The 17,470-nt window shown below is 42.0% G+C and overlaps 1 protein-coding gene across 2 annotated transcripts in view; it reads right to left on the bottom strand.

The window, feature by feature from the left end:
• LOC125466639 (ephrin type-B receptor 2) overlaps positions 1 to 17,470 on the bottom strand; it is a 761,045-nt gene that overhangs the window by 352,127 nt on the left and 391,448 nt on the right. For both annotated transcript variants that reach the window (XM_048561431.2, XM_048561432.2), the window contains exon 2: positions 2,149 to 2,213. In XM_048561431.2, coding sequence (XP_048417388.1) covers positions 2,149 to 2,213 — 65 coding nt within the window. The remainder of the gene's footprint in view (positions 1 to 2,148; positions 2,214 to 17,470) is intronic.

Raw genomic sequence — 17,470 nt, 5'->3', positions numbered from 1 at the left:
GAGGTGGTAGGTAGGAAATGGAGGTGCAGCTTGAGGTGGGAGGAAGGGATGGGTGAGAAGAAGAACAGGTTAGGGAAGCAGAGACAGGCTGGGCTGGTTTTGGGATGCAGTGGGGGGAGGGGATGAGCTGGGCTGGTTTTGTGATAAAAGCCATTCTGATGACACACCTGCATTCACAACTGATGTTGACCTCCTATTGGGTATCTGCAGCATCTTGTGTTTTGATTGCTGAGTCATTAAATATAACCAAAGACCAACATCACATCCCTGAGCATTATGGACAATTTAGTATTGTCAATCCAAATAAATTGCACATTTTTGGACTATAGGAGGAGATTAGAGCACCTGGCGGAAACCCACACAGACATAGGGAGAATTTGCAAACTTCACACATACAGACGCCCGATGCTGATATTGAACCCAGGTTTCTGGTGCCATCAGGCATTAGTGCTAACCACCGAGCTATCGTGCCACCTATTGTTTGGCTTTCCTGATGTGTCCTAGTGAAACAATATCGCTCAATATCGGACTGGTATGCAGGATTTTAGCTGCTGGATTAAAATGAGGTCCAGAATTTTAAAACAGCCCAAAGCTAATTTCTAAAGCAGTGAGTGAGTGTGCCACATTCCTCCACACCCAGAATTCAAATCAAAGTCTGTGCTTCTGTGACTTTGCAAACTCCAAAGTACGTAAGTTTCAAAGTATCCTGTATTCATTTCCTTCAAGGTCATGGGCAATTGCTTTTATTGTGCAGTCCCTTTAAATATTTTTAGAAAGCATCAAACACACAAAGTGAGAGACAGTTGGAACTGCTGATGCTGGAGTCTGAGATAACAAGGTGTAGAGCTGGATGAACACAGTAGGCCAGGCAGGATTAGAGGAGCAGGAAGGTTGACGTTTCGGCTCTGGACCGTTCTTCAGAAAACCCTTTCTGAAGGAGGGTCCAAACTCGAAACATCAGCTTTCCTGCTCCTCTGATGCTTCCTGACCTGCAGTGCTCATCCAGCTCTACACCTTGTCATCTCTAAACATACAAAGTGAGTCATTAGTGTGTAATATTGTAGCCCATCTGTTCTGATATCAATGATGAGGCTGTTGTGTGAAATCAAGGATTTGGTGTTGTGGACATGTTTATCAAAATCCACCTTGATTGAAAGTTGCAATAAAATCAGGTCTTAGAGTTCCTTGAGTAGAGCTGCTTGGATTTCTAGGCAGTTATCTCAAGTAACACTGACTTACAGCAGGTGGAAATGTAATAGACAGCCATCATGGTAATTAATCTTAACTAAAAAAGACACACTTCAATCAGCACTGACAGTTGCAAACACAAATCCTAATTAACAGAATTGGGCAGTTTTCATCCTGAGGACATTTTTTGACACTTTGATCCTGAGTTCAGACACTCAAATGGGGAATGGCCCTGTTCCAAACATGTCTGAAAGAACTGGCAAGCTTATTTTACGATCTCAAAGAATGGAGGAAAATTATTTGGGAAGGGATAGTCAACAAAAAAAGTACCTGATGAAGGCTTTATTGACTTAAAACATTGTCTCTCTCTCCATACACACTGCCTGATCTGCCAATATTTCCACGATTTTCTGTTTTTATTTCAGATTTACAACATCTGCAGTATTTCTTTCCTGTCAGAAATGCATCTTTCTCTATTAACCTATGTGTGAATAATTACAGATAAAAAGTTCCATGCATGGAAAACATCTTATTCCCTTCATAGCTGCAATTACATCAGAGGCAAGTTATAAAAGCAGTGTGAAAACAGCATCACAAACTCTATGAGTGGGTTTCATCTTTAACTATCTGTAAGGGGACATAATATATTTTAGATGGCTCTCCAAAAAATTTGTGGAAACACAGCACAGTCAACAATCCCTCCCATTCCTTCTCCTCCCCAACCATCTGTTTCTTTACATTCTCTCCATTCTTGTTTATTGCATCCATGAGGAAAGAAACAAGAGTTAATAATTGGAGTCTGACCTAACTCCTCTTTGGAATTTCTCCAAAATGCTGTCAAACCCACTGAGTTTGTCCAGCACTTTCTGTTTTTTATTACTGCTGATGTTAACTAAAGCTCTCCATGATCACATTTTTCTTGCTGTCAAAACAAAACTTTAGTGTGAAGAGGATACTCACTCCAGAAGGAGGATGCGCTGTCCAACCCAGCTCAGCTGTTGCTGTTGTTGAATCCATCAGGGTTTCTGTGCAAAAATAGGAAAACATATTAACTTGAGTAACTGGGCAGCTGGTCATTGTTTACAGTTTTGCAGCGTTCACAAAGATTAGCTACTACACTTATTACAGGCTCAGAATGTTATATTTTATTTCGTCAGGGTCAATGAAGACTGCTTGGAACGTTAACTCCTGCTTCCATCACTTGCCACGAGCTAGCAAACAATGTGCCTATTACAGTGTAACAATCACCACAGACTCTCATCTATTAGTGAGATATTCACCCCAATGTCTCACCTATTGCACTCTCTAATCTCTCACAAGTTCGTGTACTATTCAGCATAATCTCTCAGGCAGGCAAATCAATATTCTTCACTGTAATTCCGTACATGTGACAATAGTAAATCAAATAAAGCGATTCAGCCCATCGAGTCCACAACTGACCCTCTGAATAGCATTCCATCTCCCCGAGGCTGGCCTCATCCTCTGTCAGAGTGAGGCCAAACATTAACTGGAGGAACAACACCTCATATTTTGCCTTGGGAGCTTACAGCCCAATGGCCTGAATATTGATTTCACCAGCTTCAGAATGTTTCCTCCCTCTTTCCTACCCTCACATCACTCCTAACCCCCTCTCTCCATTTACTTCTGGGCTCCCTGTGTCCTCCCAAGTCCTGAAGAAGTGTTTCAGCCTAACGTGTTGACTTTCCTGTTCCTCAGATGCTGTCAGACTTGCTTGCTTTTCCAGCTCCACATTTATTTACTCTACCTTCCAGCATCTGCCGTCCTTACTGTCTCCAACAAACAGAAGAAACATTTGAACACAAAGAATTTAAAGATGTCTGCAACATTCACATCTGCAGATGATCCAGGATATCCCATTCTAACCATGGTCTCAGGTTCAAACCTAACACTTCAAGACCATGTGAATGACTTTTGAACACAGTTGCTTTTATTTTCCTCTTGCTTTGGACACTGCACAATTTTAACTTTGGACCTGCATTTGCATTTGTGCGTGTGTTTGATGTCCTAGCTACTATTTTTCTTGCGGTTAGCAAATAATAAAAATGCTCTTTCTTTTACTTGAGAAAATAAAATAATTGATCCCTAATGTTTCTGGTGAAATAGTTAATTACACTTTAATTGGAAGGAGGTATAGGGTTGTGCTAGAAAAGAACTTAAACATTTAATGCAGCTCATCAAAGAGGTTGAGAACAAAGGAACTGATTCGCCCTTTTTCACTTGGTCATAACATAGGCTTAACGCAAACACAAGCAAAAGAGCTGAAGTCCAAAGTTGAGGTGAGAGTGACTGCTTTGACATAAGACCATAAAACATAGGAGCAGAAATTAGGTCTTTCGCCCCACCGAGTCTGCTCCACCATTCAATCATGGCTGATAAGTTCCTCAACCCCATTCTCCTGCTTTCTCCCCATAACTCTTGATCCCCTTGATAATCAAGAAACTATCTATCCGAGCCTTAAATGTACTCAACGGCCTGACCTCCACAGCCTTCTGTGGCAATGAATTCCATAGATTCACCACTCTCTGGCTGAAGTAGTTTCTCCTTATTTCTGTTCCTAGGCAATGGCCTAGTGGTATTATGGCTGGACTGTTAATCCAGAGGCCCAGATAATGTTCTGGGGACCCAGGTTCAAATCCTGCCATGGCAGATGGTGGAATTTGAACTGAATAAATATCTGGAATTAAGAATCTAACGATGACCATGAACCCAGTGTCGATTGTCAGGGAAAACCCATCTGGTTCACTAATGCACTTCAGGAAAGGAAATTACCATCCTTACCTAGTCTGCCCTACATGTGACACCAGACCCACAGCAATGTGGTTGACTCCCAGCTGCCCTCTGGGCAATTAAGGATGGGCAACAAATGCTGCCTAGCCAGCGATGCTCTGATCCCAAATTAAATAAAAGGTCTTCACTTTACTCTAAGGCTGTGTCTTTGGGTCCTAGACTCTCCTACCAATGGGAACATCTTCCCTATGACTACTTTGTCCAGGCCATTCAGTATTCTGAAAGTTTAAATTAGATCTACTCTCATCATTCAAAACTCCAAAGAGTATTGTCCCAGAGTCCTCAAATGTTGCTCATATGTTAAGCTTTCCATTCCTGGGACCATTCTCGTGAACCTCCTCTGAACCCACTCCAGGGCCAGCACATACTTCCTGAGATATGGGGCCCAAAAACCACAAGCAATAATCCAAATGTTCCCTGAACAGAGCCTTATAAAACTTCAGTAGTACATTCTCGCTTTTATTTTCAAGTCCTTTCAAAATAAATGCACGACATCGTGGGCTGAGGGGCCTGTTCTGTGCTGTACTGTTCTATGTTCTATGCTCTATGTATTGCATTTGCCTTTCTAACTACTGACTCAACCTACAAGTTTACCTTGAGAGAATCCTGGACTGGAACTCCCAAGTCACTTTGCACTTCAGACTTCTGAATTTTTTCCCATTTGGAAAACAGTCCATGCTCTTCTCCTTCCCAAAGTGCACAACCTCACACTTTCCCACATTGTACTCCTTCTGCCACTTCTTTGCCCACTCTCCTAACCTGTGCAAGTCCTTCTGCAGCATCCCCACCTCCTCACTACTACCTGTCCCTCCACACATCTTTGTATTGTCTGCAAACTTAGCCAGAATGCCCCCAGTTCGTTCATCTAGATCATTAATGTACAAAGTAAAAAGTTGTGGTCCCAACACAGACCCTTGCGGAAAACCACTTGTCACTGGCTGCCATCCTAAGAAAGACCCCTTTATCCCAATTCTCCGCTTTCTGCCAGACACCCAATCTTCTATTCATGCTAGCACCTTGTCTCTACCACCATGGGCACTTATTTTACTCAGCAGCCTCTTGTGTGGCGCCTTATCATAGGCCTTTTTGAAGTCCAGGTAGATAACATCCATTGGTTCTATTTGGTCTACCCTGCTTGTTACTTCATGAAAGAATTCTTGCAGATTTGTCAGGCATGACCGCCCCTTGATGAAACCATGCAGCTTTTGCCCTATTTCACAATATACTTCCAAATATTCAGCAATCTCATCCTTTATAATGGACTCCAAAATCTTACCCATGACTGAGGTTAGGCTAATCGGCCTGTAATTTTTTGTCTTTTGTCTTACTCCTTGTTTAAACATGGCTGTCATGTTTGTCTGGACCCTTCTTCAGACCTGAAATGTCAGCCTTCCCGCTCCTCTGGTGCGGCCTGGTCTGCTGCGTTCATTCAGCTCTACACCTTGTTATCTCAGACTCCAACATCGGCAGTTCTTACTATCTCTGTCACATTAGCCATTTTCCAGTCCTCTGGGACCCTGCCTGACTCTACTGATTCCTGAAAGATCACCACTAACACTTCCACTACATCCTCAGCTATCTCCTTTATAAATCTGGGGTGTAGTTCATCTGGTCCAGGTGACTTGTCCACCTTCCAGACAATCAGTTTTACTAGCACCTTGTCCTTGGTGATGGCCACCATACTCAGCTCTGCCCCCTGATTCTCAAAGGTTTGGGATGCTACTCGTGTCTTCACCGTGAAGACTGACGCAAAGTAATTATTCAGTTCCTCAGCATTTCCTCGTTCCCCACTACTACCTCTCCACTGTCATTTTCTAGTGGTCCAATGTCCACTTTTGCTCCTCTTTTGCCCTTTATGTGCCTAAAGAAACTCTAACAGTCTTCATTTAAATTACTGGCTAGCTTACCCTCATATTTAATCCTCTCCCTCCTTATTTCTTTTTTAGTTGCCCTCTTGTTGGTTTTTGTAAGCTTCCCAATCTTCTGGTTTCCCACTGCCCTTTGCCACGTTATATGCTTTCTATTTTGCTTCCATGCTATCCCTGGTTTCCTTAGTCAGCCATGGTTGACCCTATTTGCTGCCCTGTTTCTGTGTTTGTACATTCTGTCCATTGCCATCAAAGCAGTATTTGAAGAAGTGTCACACCTATTCCCAGCAAAACCGGAATCTATTGGTATTTGGGCAGGGGGGCTCTTCACTGGTTGGAGCACAAAGGAAAATGCTGTACTTGTCAGAGATCCATTACTGCAGTTCAAGGACTTCACAGCAGGAGCTCCTCAAGGTGGCATTCTCAACCTTTATTCAATTTCTTCAGTTCGGACTTTCTTTCCACCATTTCACACACCAAAGCAGTCTCTGACCATGTGCTGCATTGAGGCATGGGCTGGTGAGAGAGATTCTCTGAAGGGAGGGGCTTCACTTATACAATTCCTGGTGAATATCATAACTAGGGCTGATGGAGGGTTTAAAGCTAATTAGGAGTGGTAAGGGATTGTAAGAAAGGAAATACTGGCTTACAATGCAGAGGAACATGGCAGCATTGCAGGGTTAGCATTTGGATAACGATGACCAGAGTTGATGGGAATGGACAGAATGTACACACACAGGAACAGGGTAGCAAATAGGTTCAAAGGGGAAAAAAATGGTTAAAAAAAGGAAAATTAATGGTTCTTGAATGCATGTAGTATTCAGAACAAAATAAATGAATCAACAGTGCAAGTAGAAATGAATAGATATGATCTTACAGTGATATGGAAACATAATACATGTCTAAACTAAATTATCAGATGTATATGACAGTTGACAGGACAGGCTGAAAGGAGAAGGTGGTGGTGTAGCTTTATTAGCACAGGATTGAATAAATACAACAGCAAGAAATTACTTTCTATCAGAACCTACGTAATCCATATAGGTGTGCAAAGAAATAACAAGGAGATGATGACACTGGTGGGAGTAGTCTATAGGACACGTGACAGTAACTATACCATAGGATGGAGAAAAATATCAGGCATTAATAAGGACATGTGAAAAAGTCAGCATATTAACTGTGTGCCTTTGAAAAAAACACTGAGGATACTATTTACTGGATAAGCTCACTAAGTCTGGCAGCATCTGTGAAGAAAAATCAGAGTTAACATTTCAGGTCTGGTGGCCTTTCCTCAGACTGATGGTAGCTAGGAAAATGTCAGGTTATATGGAGAAGATAGCAGCAGAGTGGCAGGGAGGGTCATGTGGTAAGGAGTAAATAATAGGTGGGGATAGAGCCCAAAGAGAGATTGAAAGACAAAGAAGTTGATAATAATCTGGCTAGGAGAGTGAATAGCTGTTAATGGAGACTGTTAGTGTCTAACAATAGGTAGTGTGTAATGGCAGATTATATGAAAACTACGGTTAGTGTGTGGGAAAGGGAGCTAGGATATAGCAGAGTTTAGGCCCTAAAATTATTGAACTTGATATTGAGTCTGGAGGACTGCAGGTCCCCAAGAGGAAAATGAGGTGTTGTTCTTCCAGCTTTCACTGAGCTTCACTGGAACACTGCGGTAAGCCTGAGCCTGAAACAGAGATGTTGGCCAGGGAACAGGATGGTGTATTAAAGTGGAGGACAAATGGAAGCTCAAGGTCTATTTTGCAGACAGAAAGTAGATGTTCTGCAACACAGTCTACACTTTGTTTGCCAACATAGAAATTTATAAAGCTTTAGAAACAAAACCGGTCTTACTTTAAATCCAAACATAAACAGATTCTAAACAAGGTCTCACACCGATCATGCGTTGTCTGACCTAAAATGTCACCTCTTCTTTACACTGATAAAACCTTGAGTTTTCTCAGGACAGTGACTTCAAAGGAATTCAGGGAGTTACATATACATGTGCAGGAGGGTTTCCTGACATAGTATGTCAAAGAGCCGACAAGAGGGGAGGCCACACTGGATCTGGTACTTGGTAATGAACCAGACCAGGTGTTTGATTTAGTAGTAGGTGAGCACTTTGGAGAGAGTGACCATAATTTGGTTATGTTTAGTTTAGCGATGGAGAGGGATAGGAACATGCCACAGGGCAAGAGTTATAGATGGGGAAAGGGCAATTATAATGCGATTAGGCAAGACTTAGGAGGCATAGAATGGGGGAGCAAAATGCAGGGGATGGGGACAATCGAAATGTGGAGCTGGTTTAAGGAACAGATATTGCACGTCCTTGATAGGTACGTCCCTGTCAGGCAGGGAGGAAGTGATAAGGTAAGGGAAAGGTTTACTAAAGAAATTGTATCTCTTGTTAAGCAGAAGATGGAGGCTCATGCGACGATGAGACGAGATGGTTCAGATGAGGTGATGGAGAGTTCCAGATTAGCTAGGAAGGATTTAAAGAGAGAGTTCAGAAGAGCAAGGAAGGGGAGATGAGCAGACTTTAGCAGGTAGAATAAAGGAGAACCCTAAAGCTTTCTATAGGTATGTGAGGAATAAGAGGATGTCTAGGGTAGGAATAGGGCCAATCAAAGACAGAAGTGGGGAGTTGAGTGTTGACCCTGTGGAGATCACTGAGATGCTAAATGATTATTTCTCATCTGTTTTCGCTTAGGAACAGGAGAATATTGTAGAGGACATCACTGAGTTATGGGCTACTAGAATTAAGAGGATAAGGTTAGTAAGGAGGAGGTGTTATCAATTCTAGAAGGTGTGAAGTTAAATAAATCCCCTGGGCCGGATGGGATTTCTCCGAGGATTGACTGGGAAGCTAGGGAGGAGGTGGTGGAGCCTTTAGCCTTGATTTTCGAGTCCTCATTGTCTACAGGTTTAGTACCAGCGGACTGGAGGATTGCAAATGTTGTGCCCTTGTTCAAGAAGGGCAGTAGGAATGACCCAGGTAATTATAGACCTGTGAGCCTTATATCTGTTGTAGGAAAAGTTTTGGAAAGGATTATAAGAGATAGGATTTATAATAATCTAGCAAGCAACAATTTGATTGGAGATAGTCAGCATGGATTCATCAAGGGCAGGTCGCGTCTCACAAACCTCATTGAGTTTTTTGAGAAGGTGACCAAGCATGTGGATCAGGGTAGGGGAGTTGACGTGGTGTACATGGACTTCAGTAAAGCCCTTGATAAGGTTCCACATGGTAGGCTATTGGAGAAAATACACAGGCTCGGGATTGAGGGAGATTTAGCAGTTTGGATTAGAAACTGGCTTTCTGTAAGAAGGCAACGAGTGGTGATTGATGGAAAATATTCAGCCTGGAGTCAGGTCACTAGTGGTGAGCTTTAAGGATCTGTTTTGGGACCACTGCTGTTTGTCATTTTTATAAATGACTTGGACTCAGGCATAGGTGGATGGGTTAGTAAGCTTACACATGACGCTAAAGTCGGTGGAGTGGTGGACAGTGTGGAAGAATGTTGCAGGTTGCAGGGAGACTTGGATAAACTGCAGAATTGGGGTGAAAGGTAGCAAATGGAGTTCAATGTGGATAAATGTGAGGTGATTCACTTTGGGAGGAATAGTAAGAAGGCAGAATACCGGGTCAATGGAAAGATTCTTGGAGTGTGGATGTGCAGAGGGATCTTGGTGTCCATGTAGAAAGATCCCTGAAAGTTGCTACCCAGGTTGATAATGCTGTTAAGAAGGCTTACGGTGTGTTAGGTTTTATTGGTAGAGGGATTGAGTTCCGGAGCCGTGAGGTCATGCTGCAACTGTACAAAACGCTAGTGCGGCCTCATTTGGAATATTGCGTGCAGTTCTGGTCGCCCCATTACAGGAAGGATGTGGAAGCATTGGAAAAAGTGCAGAGGAGATTTACCAGGAATATTGCCTGGTCTGGAGCGAAGGCCTTATGAAGAAAGGCTGAGGGACTTGGGTCTGTTCTCATTGGAGAGTAGGAGGCTAAGAGGGGATTTAATAGAGACATACAAGATCATCAGAGGATTAAATAAGGTGGACAGTGAGAGTCCTTTTCCGAGGATGATGACTTCAGCTTGTGCAAAGGGGCATAGCTACAAATTGAGGGGTGATAGATTTAAAACAGATGTCAGATGCAGGTTCTTTACTCAGAGAGTGGTAAGGGCGTGGAATGCCCTGCCTGCCAATGTAGTTAACTCAGCCACATTAGGGGCATTTAAACAGTCCTTGGATAAGCGTATGGATGATGATGGGATAATGTAGGGGGAGGTGCTTAGATTAGTTGACAGGTCGGTACAACATCCAGGGCTGAAGGGCCTCTTCTGCGCTGTGTTGTTCTATGTTCACCAACCAAAACCTTCTAACTGATTAAAGATTTCACACCATCTTAGGTTTTTTTAATAGATCCTCATCAGTGTATGACCCTTTAACCTTTTACTCATAAATTCTGTGTCTGATACTTCCTCTCTCACTAACACCTGAAAAAAAAGCGAGGCTTCAGAACTTTGTGTTTTCAAATAAACCTGTTGGACTATAACCTGGTGTCGTGTGATTCCTCACCTTGTCCACCCCAGTCCAACACTGATACTTCCATCGTATACTTGAGAAAGGATGTACTGGCATTGGAAGGGATGCAGAGGAGATTTTCTAGGTCGATTCTGGAGATGGGAGGGTTGGCATATGAGGAGAGATTGAGTAGAGTGGAACTATATTTACTGAATTTAGAAGAATGAGGGGGGAACATATGGAAACATATAAAATTATGAAGGGAATAGATGATAGAAGCACAGAGGTTGTTTCTACTAGCGGGTGAAACTAGAACTAGGGGGCACAGCCTCAAAGTGAGGGGGCGCAGTTTTAGGGCTGAGTTGAGGAGGAATTTCTTCTCCCAAACAGTCGTGAAACTGTGGAATTCCTTGTACAGTGAGCAGTTGAGGCTACCTCACTGTATGTTTTTAAGGCAAAGATAGATAGATTTTTCAACAGTAAAGGAATTTTTGGTGAGGGTGAACGAATGGGTAAATGGACCTGATTCTACAAAAAGATCAGCCATGATCTTGCTGAATGGCCTAGTAAGCCTACATGGCCTACTCCTGCCCGATTTCATCACAGAATCCCCGCAGTGTGGAAACAGGCCCTTTGGTCCAACAAAAGTGCACACTGACTTTCAGACCATACCCCTATAACCTACCTAATCTATGCATCCCTGAACACCATGGACAATTTAGCATGGCCAATCCACCTATCCTGCAGATTTTTGGACTGTGGGAGGAAACCAGAACACCCAGAGGAAACCCACTTCTTCCCGCAAAATTGGACAATGTCATACTTGGCCACATTAAACTCCAGATCTTTGCCCACTCACTTCATCTATCTATACCTCTTTACAGCCTCTTTATATCCTTTTCACAGCTCACTGTTCTGTCCATCTTTACGTCATCAGTAAATTTAGTTCCATACTTTGGTCCCCTGAACGGAATCATTCATATACATTGTAATAGTAGAGCTTATTTCAGCAAAGCTCTTAAAATCCAGGAAATGCAAAGGTCACAATCTCTTCTTCAGGCTCAGCAGGTCATTAAGATTATCCTATAGAGTACCTTGTTCGGTTTACTTGCCCAGTTCCATCAAGTTATAATTTAAGTTTAGGAAATGTAGGGCTGATTGCATTATGTGAATGTGTTTGACAGTGCTAACCAATCTGAATGGCTGTTTATCTTGTTTTTTGGGACTGGGAAGCCTATCACTTGCTTCAGGATCAATATAAGAAGTCCAAGGGCAAACACAGCCCTGAACTAAATATGTCCAAAATGCATTTATTCAAATCAATTAGGCATACGCAGGGACCAGTGCCCCAGGAATGTTTATTTGCAGCTTTGGCAACTGTGCACACCTACAGCTGACTAGACTAAATCTAGACAATTCAGTATACATAATTGATGCCCACATGAATTACATATTAGGGCACAAGGGGAAATATACCCCAACTCAAACTATTCCACTCTGGAAGCCTGCATGTTTGCATGTAAACAGGCCTGTGGGCTGGCACTAGCATTAATTCTGTGTACTTGTAACTTGACATGAAAGAAATAACAAACAAAAATTTAGCAAAGTAGTTATTAATCTCTGTCTCAGCTGCAGTAAACAACACCCGGTAATGTGCAGTCTGTTACAGAACTATAATTACACCAATAATGAGATACATTAGGTGTTGTACAAAATGCTAATTGCTGGAATAGATTGGCGCTTCATTGAAGGAGCTAATGTTATGTAATGTGTTTATAAATGATCGATGTGTGTAGTGATGATCTATTCATTAGGCAGAATGTATACACATCAGCATTTTTTGGCTAGTTGAAACACAGATCTTTACAATAAAATGATTCATAGTGTGGAAAGCATATTTGGAGGGTCAAAGTAGCAATGAAAGGTTGCTATAAATTGTTATTTATTTGAGTACATACTTCTGATTTCATAAAGCATGGTGTTTGTAAGTGTTGCTTCCAACTGAAGTAACGTAGGTAAAGATAAAGTCACCATAGCCCCAAAGGGCCATAGGACTGCTCTTTGTCATTGTAGAGAAATGATTAGATTAGATTAGATTCCCTACTGTGTGGAAACTAGCCCTTCGGCCCAACAAGTCCACGCCACCCCTTGAAGTGTCCCACCCAGACCCATCCCCTTATAACCCATGCTATGGGCAATTTAGCATGGCCAATCCACCTAGCCTGCACATCTTCGGATTGTGGGAGGAAACCGGAGCACCCGGAGGAAACTCACGCTGACACGGGGAGAATATGCAAACTCCGCACAGACAGTCACCCGAGGCTGGAATTCAACCTGGGTCCCTGGCGCTGTGAGGCTGCAGTGCTAACCACTGAGCCATCGTGCTGCCCCAAACTGGTGGTGAATTTAGCCTGATGGTCACCAAGCCTCAGGCAAAGGAACTAAAGTGTAGACTTAGGTAGGTCAGATTTAGATCAGGAAACTGGAGGCAGAACATTAGTTAGTGATGTAGTCAGCAACTCAGAAAGATTAAAAAAAAGTTTAAAAGTAACTAACAAAGGAAATTGATGGGGCTGAGCTGTTTTTAATTCAATATAAGAAGTGTTACAAACAAAATAAATTAATTAAGGGCACACATTGACAAATAGTAGCATGATGTCATTGCTATAACAGAAACCTGTCTAAAGGAAGGGCATGTGTCCCTGGATGTGGAGTTTTCAGGCAGGATAGAGTGAAAAACAGAAAAAAGGAGGGAGAAGGGTACAGTGTTGGTTAAAGAATCAAGTGCCACTGTGAGAAGGGATGATATACTAAATGATTTAACAAATGAGGCTTTATGGGTTGAATTTAGGAATAAAATAAACAGCAGTAATGCAAATAGGAGTATGTTACAGATGCCCACATTTTTGGAGGGAGATAGAAGACCACACATATATATTTGTACACAAATTTCTGCCTGTAGGAATATGAGGGCAATAATCACATGACACTTTAACTGCCCCAACATCAACTGTTTTTTTTTTAAAAATGAGGCACACTGAAGATGAAAAATTCACCTGCTATCTCCAGAATTTTTTTAAGCATATGTGACAAGTCCAACACGAGAAGATACAATTCTGGATTTGGTTTTGGAAAATGAAAATAGGTAAATGTGTAAAGTGGCAGAGGGTGACCATTTCATGGACAGTGACTACAATTCAGTTAGATTTAGTATTACTATGGAAAAGGACAGGGATAAATCAGGAGTAAAAGTTTTTAACTGAGAGAAGGCAGATTTTTAAAAAACTGAGAAATGATTTAGCTGAGGTAGATTGGACAGGGCTGCTAAAAGGTAAATCAGTGGTAAACCAGTGGGAGGCATCAAGAAATATGATCCTCGAGGCTCAAACCAAACATGTCCTTTCCAAAAATAAGAATGATACTGCCAAATCTAGACACACCATGGTTGTTTAGAAAAATACAAGGGCGATGAAATTGAAATATAAAGCTTATGATTGTCATAAAAAGTCAATATTGGTAATATTCTGGAGGAGTATAGAAAGTGTACAGATCAAGTAAAAATGAAAATAAGGATCCTGAAGAAAGGGCTTGAAAAATATTAGCAATCAAGATAAAGGGAAACCCAAAGATGATTCACCAATATATAAACAGCAAAAGGAAAAAGTGGGGCCTATCAAAGATGAAGAAAGAATTATGGTGAACTTGCAGAAGATATGGGAAAAATTTAAATTGATTTCTTTTGTCTCTGAATTCACAAAGGAAAGGGATGATGTGACATTGTAATTCAAGAGAAGTAGTGTGAAATATTGAACAAAATAATCATATTGAGGCAGGGTGCGTTAGAGAAGTTGCACATTGCTTTAAATATATACTCTCATTTTTAAAATATATTTTACAAGCAGGATAATGGGAACTGCAGATGCTGGAGAATCCAAGATAACAAAGTGTGAAGGTGGATGAACACAGCAGGCCAAGCAGCATCTCAGGAGCACAAAAGCTGACGTTTCGGGCCGAGACCCTTCATCAGAGAGGGGGATGGGGAGAGGGTTCTGGAACAAATAGGGAGAGAGGGGGAGGCAGACCGAAGGAAAGAAAAGAAGATAGGTGGAGACGAGAGTATAGGTGGGGATGTAGGGAGGGGATAGGTCAGTCCAGGGAACACGGACAGGTCAAGGAGGCGGGATGAGGTTAGTAGGTAGGAGATGGATGTGCGGCTTGAGGTGGGAGGAAGGGATAGGTGAGAGGAAGAACAGGTTAGGGAGGCGGGGACAAGCTGGGCTGGTTTTGGGATGCAGCCTCCCTAACCTGTTCTTCCTCTCACCTATCCTTTCCTTCCACCTCAAGCCGCATCTCCATTTCCTACCTACTAACCTCATCCCGCCTCCTTGCCCTCTCCCTCTTCTCTGGACTGACCTATCCCCTCCCGACCTCCCCACCTATACTCTCCTCTCCACCTATCTTCTTTTCTCTCCATCTTCGGTCCGCCTCCCCTTCTTTCCCTATTTATTCCAGAACCCTCTCCCCATCCCCCTCTCTGATGATGGGTCTAGGCCCGAAACGTCAGCTTTTGTGCTCCTGAGATGCTGCTTGGCCTGCTGTGTTCATCCAGCGTCAAACTTTGTTATTTTACAAGCAGGAATTTTTTTTCCCTATCTCCTCTTCACCTTTTTCTCTCAAGGCAGACAATCTCGACTTCTCCAATTGATCATCATAACTGCAATTCCTTATCCCTAAACCATTCTTGGAAACTGCTTCTGCACTTTCTCCAATGCATTCACATCTTTCCTGTACATCGTAGCTTCACAAACATAAAATGCTCCAAAGCATTTTAGCACCAATGAAGTACTTATGCTCATTAAGCTATACCTCCCAGCTCACTGGACATTCTGCGAAACTCTCTACCTGTTCTCAATCAATTTTCATGAGTTTTAAGTTCAAGTTGACAGATTTGTGTTGCATGCCTTCGCCATGAATCATGCTCCTATCTTTATAAGTCAGTGTGTAATACAATATTACTGTTCAATACATAATGTTCTTATGGCCTCTCAGCATGAGGCTGTCTAATTAATGACAACAAATGATGAGAATATGACAATCTTCCATTTTGAACTCAAACCCACTGGGAGTAGGATTTAAACAGGAGCTTCTACAGCTGTCAGGAGAGCACAGAATCTAACACAGCTTAGCCCAAAGTATTCAGGTCTCAACTACACATAATGTTCCCTTCCTCGGAAGCCAAAATGGTCACATTAGATTTTAAAAATAATATATTTTACAGGCACTATCTGTTCATTTCCAACTTTAGTTAGAATGCATTTACTCTTTATTCATTTGTGATAGTTATTTTAAGCAAGGTGTTATTGGAGCTCAGGTCTTACTGAAGATATCCTCAGTATTCCCCAATGTAAACTACGTAATTAGAGTTTAAAGGGGATAAATCACCTTCAGCAGGCATCAAGAGAAGATCCAGAAAGAAGAGACCAACTGGGGGAAAGTATGAGGAACAATCCAACAAATCAGTGGGAATTCTTTCTCAAACGTAGAAACCCCAACTTTGTTTGCCAAAGCAGAATGTCAGCAGTCAGTAAACTTTACATAGAATTTACAGTAGATTCAGGCCATTCAGCTCAACTGGAAGGTGTTTCTGCTCCACACAGGCCCCCTCCCACTGACTTTTCATCTGGCTTGATCACCAAAACATTTTATTAAAGCAGTGTTGAAAATTTTTGAGGTAACCACATTGGCATTGTTTCACTAATATCACTTACAGTAACTTATATCGTCTACAAATGCACTTCTGAATTCACTTCATCACTGGTTTGCAGGAAAGGAAGGGAAAATGTTGAAATTGAAAGTGGAAGGGCTGAATCGCCTGTGGAACCCGTAAAACAAATCGGTGTAAGGAGGCTTTACATCATCTAAAAAATTCTGCTTGTTTCTGCATTAGAAATCTAATGCATTTTATTCTTTCATTGCGGTCTATTAATTAGCTACTGCACAAGACACTCTGGAATAAGGAATCAGAGTGTGCAGGCTGCAGACACTGTGTTAATTATACATATTAATTAATGTGAAGGCATACATCCCAATGGAAATGCCGTCTCAACACTGGTGCCAGCCCAGGTTACAAAAGTCAACAATTTTGAGTGTAAATAGACCCAGGTGAGTTGGCTAAATTATTCCAACAGAAAGTGCAGCAGTGGCGATGATCTTATTATCGACGTGTGCAGCAGGGGAATGAAACTGGTTTTATCAGTGTTTCTAGTAAATAATCACTGTTCCTTATCATTTACTCTTACTTCCTGCTGCAAAGCCCCACAAAAGCACTCAATCTGCAATTGTCAGTGCCGTTTCACAGATTAAGAACAGAAAATTATTTGTCATAAAATAACAGATCTAACGCTGAACCAAAGGAATTCTACTTTTATTGGAGATAATGACTTTTGAATGGAATATTAAATTGACATCGTGCAGTCTTGCCCAGACGTTAGTCAGGCCAAAGTTCTGGTCACCACACTATGATGATCTAATTGTACCAGAGAGAGTGTCGAGGAGATTCACCAGTGTGTTTCCTGGGCTGGAGCAATTCAGTTATGAAGAGAAACTAGATAGGCCGAAATTGTTTTCATCGGAGGAGAAAAGGCTGAGGAGAACCAATTGAGGACTACAAAATTATGAGGGGCACCTACAGAAACAATAGAAATGAACTTTTCCCCTTAGTAGGGGGATCAAGTACCAGAGCACATTGATTTAAGGAAAGGGGCAGATGGTTTAGAGAGGATTTTAAGGAAAAATTTAGATGAATGCTTGAAGTACCATGACAAATAGGACAAATGCTAGGAAATGACATTAAGATAGATTGGTGCTTGATGATCAGCAATGGACAGAATGAACTGACGGGCTTTTTTACATGCTGTAGATAACTTGTCAGTGCCTGAACGAAAGGGGGAGTTGGCAGAAGTCCAGTGAGGCCTATCTCCTTGTCAGAAACAACGCAATGCAGGAAATTGTACGTGTCGAGATGAGATTCTCATTAGGCAGCCATCATTGCTAATGACCTCACTAACTGCACATCTCTCCTC

Source organism: Stegostoma tigrinum, chromosome 28, assembly GCF_030684315.1.
Source record: "Stegostoma tigrinum isolate sSteTig4 chromosome 28, sSteTig4.hap1, whole genome shotgun sequence".
NCBI classification, from domain to species: domain Eukaryota; kingdom Metazoa; phylum Chordata; class Chondrichthyes; order Orectolobiformes; family Stegostomatidae; genus Stegostoma; species Stegostoma tigrinum.
This window is presented reverse-complemented; position numbering and strand designations above follow the sequence as displayed.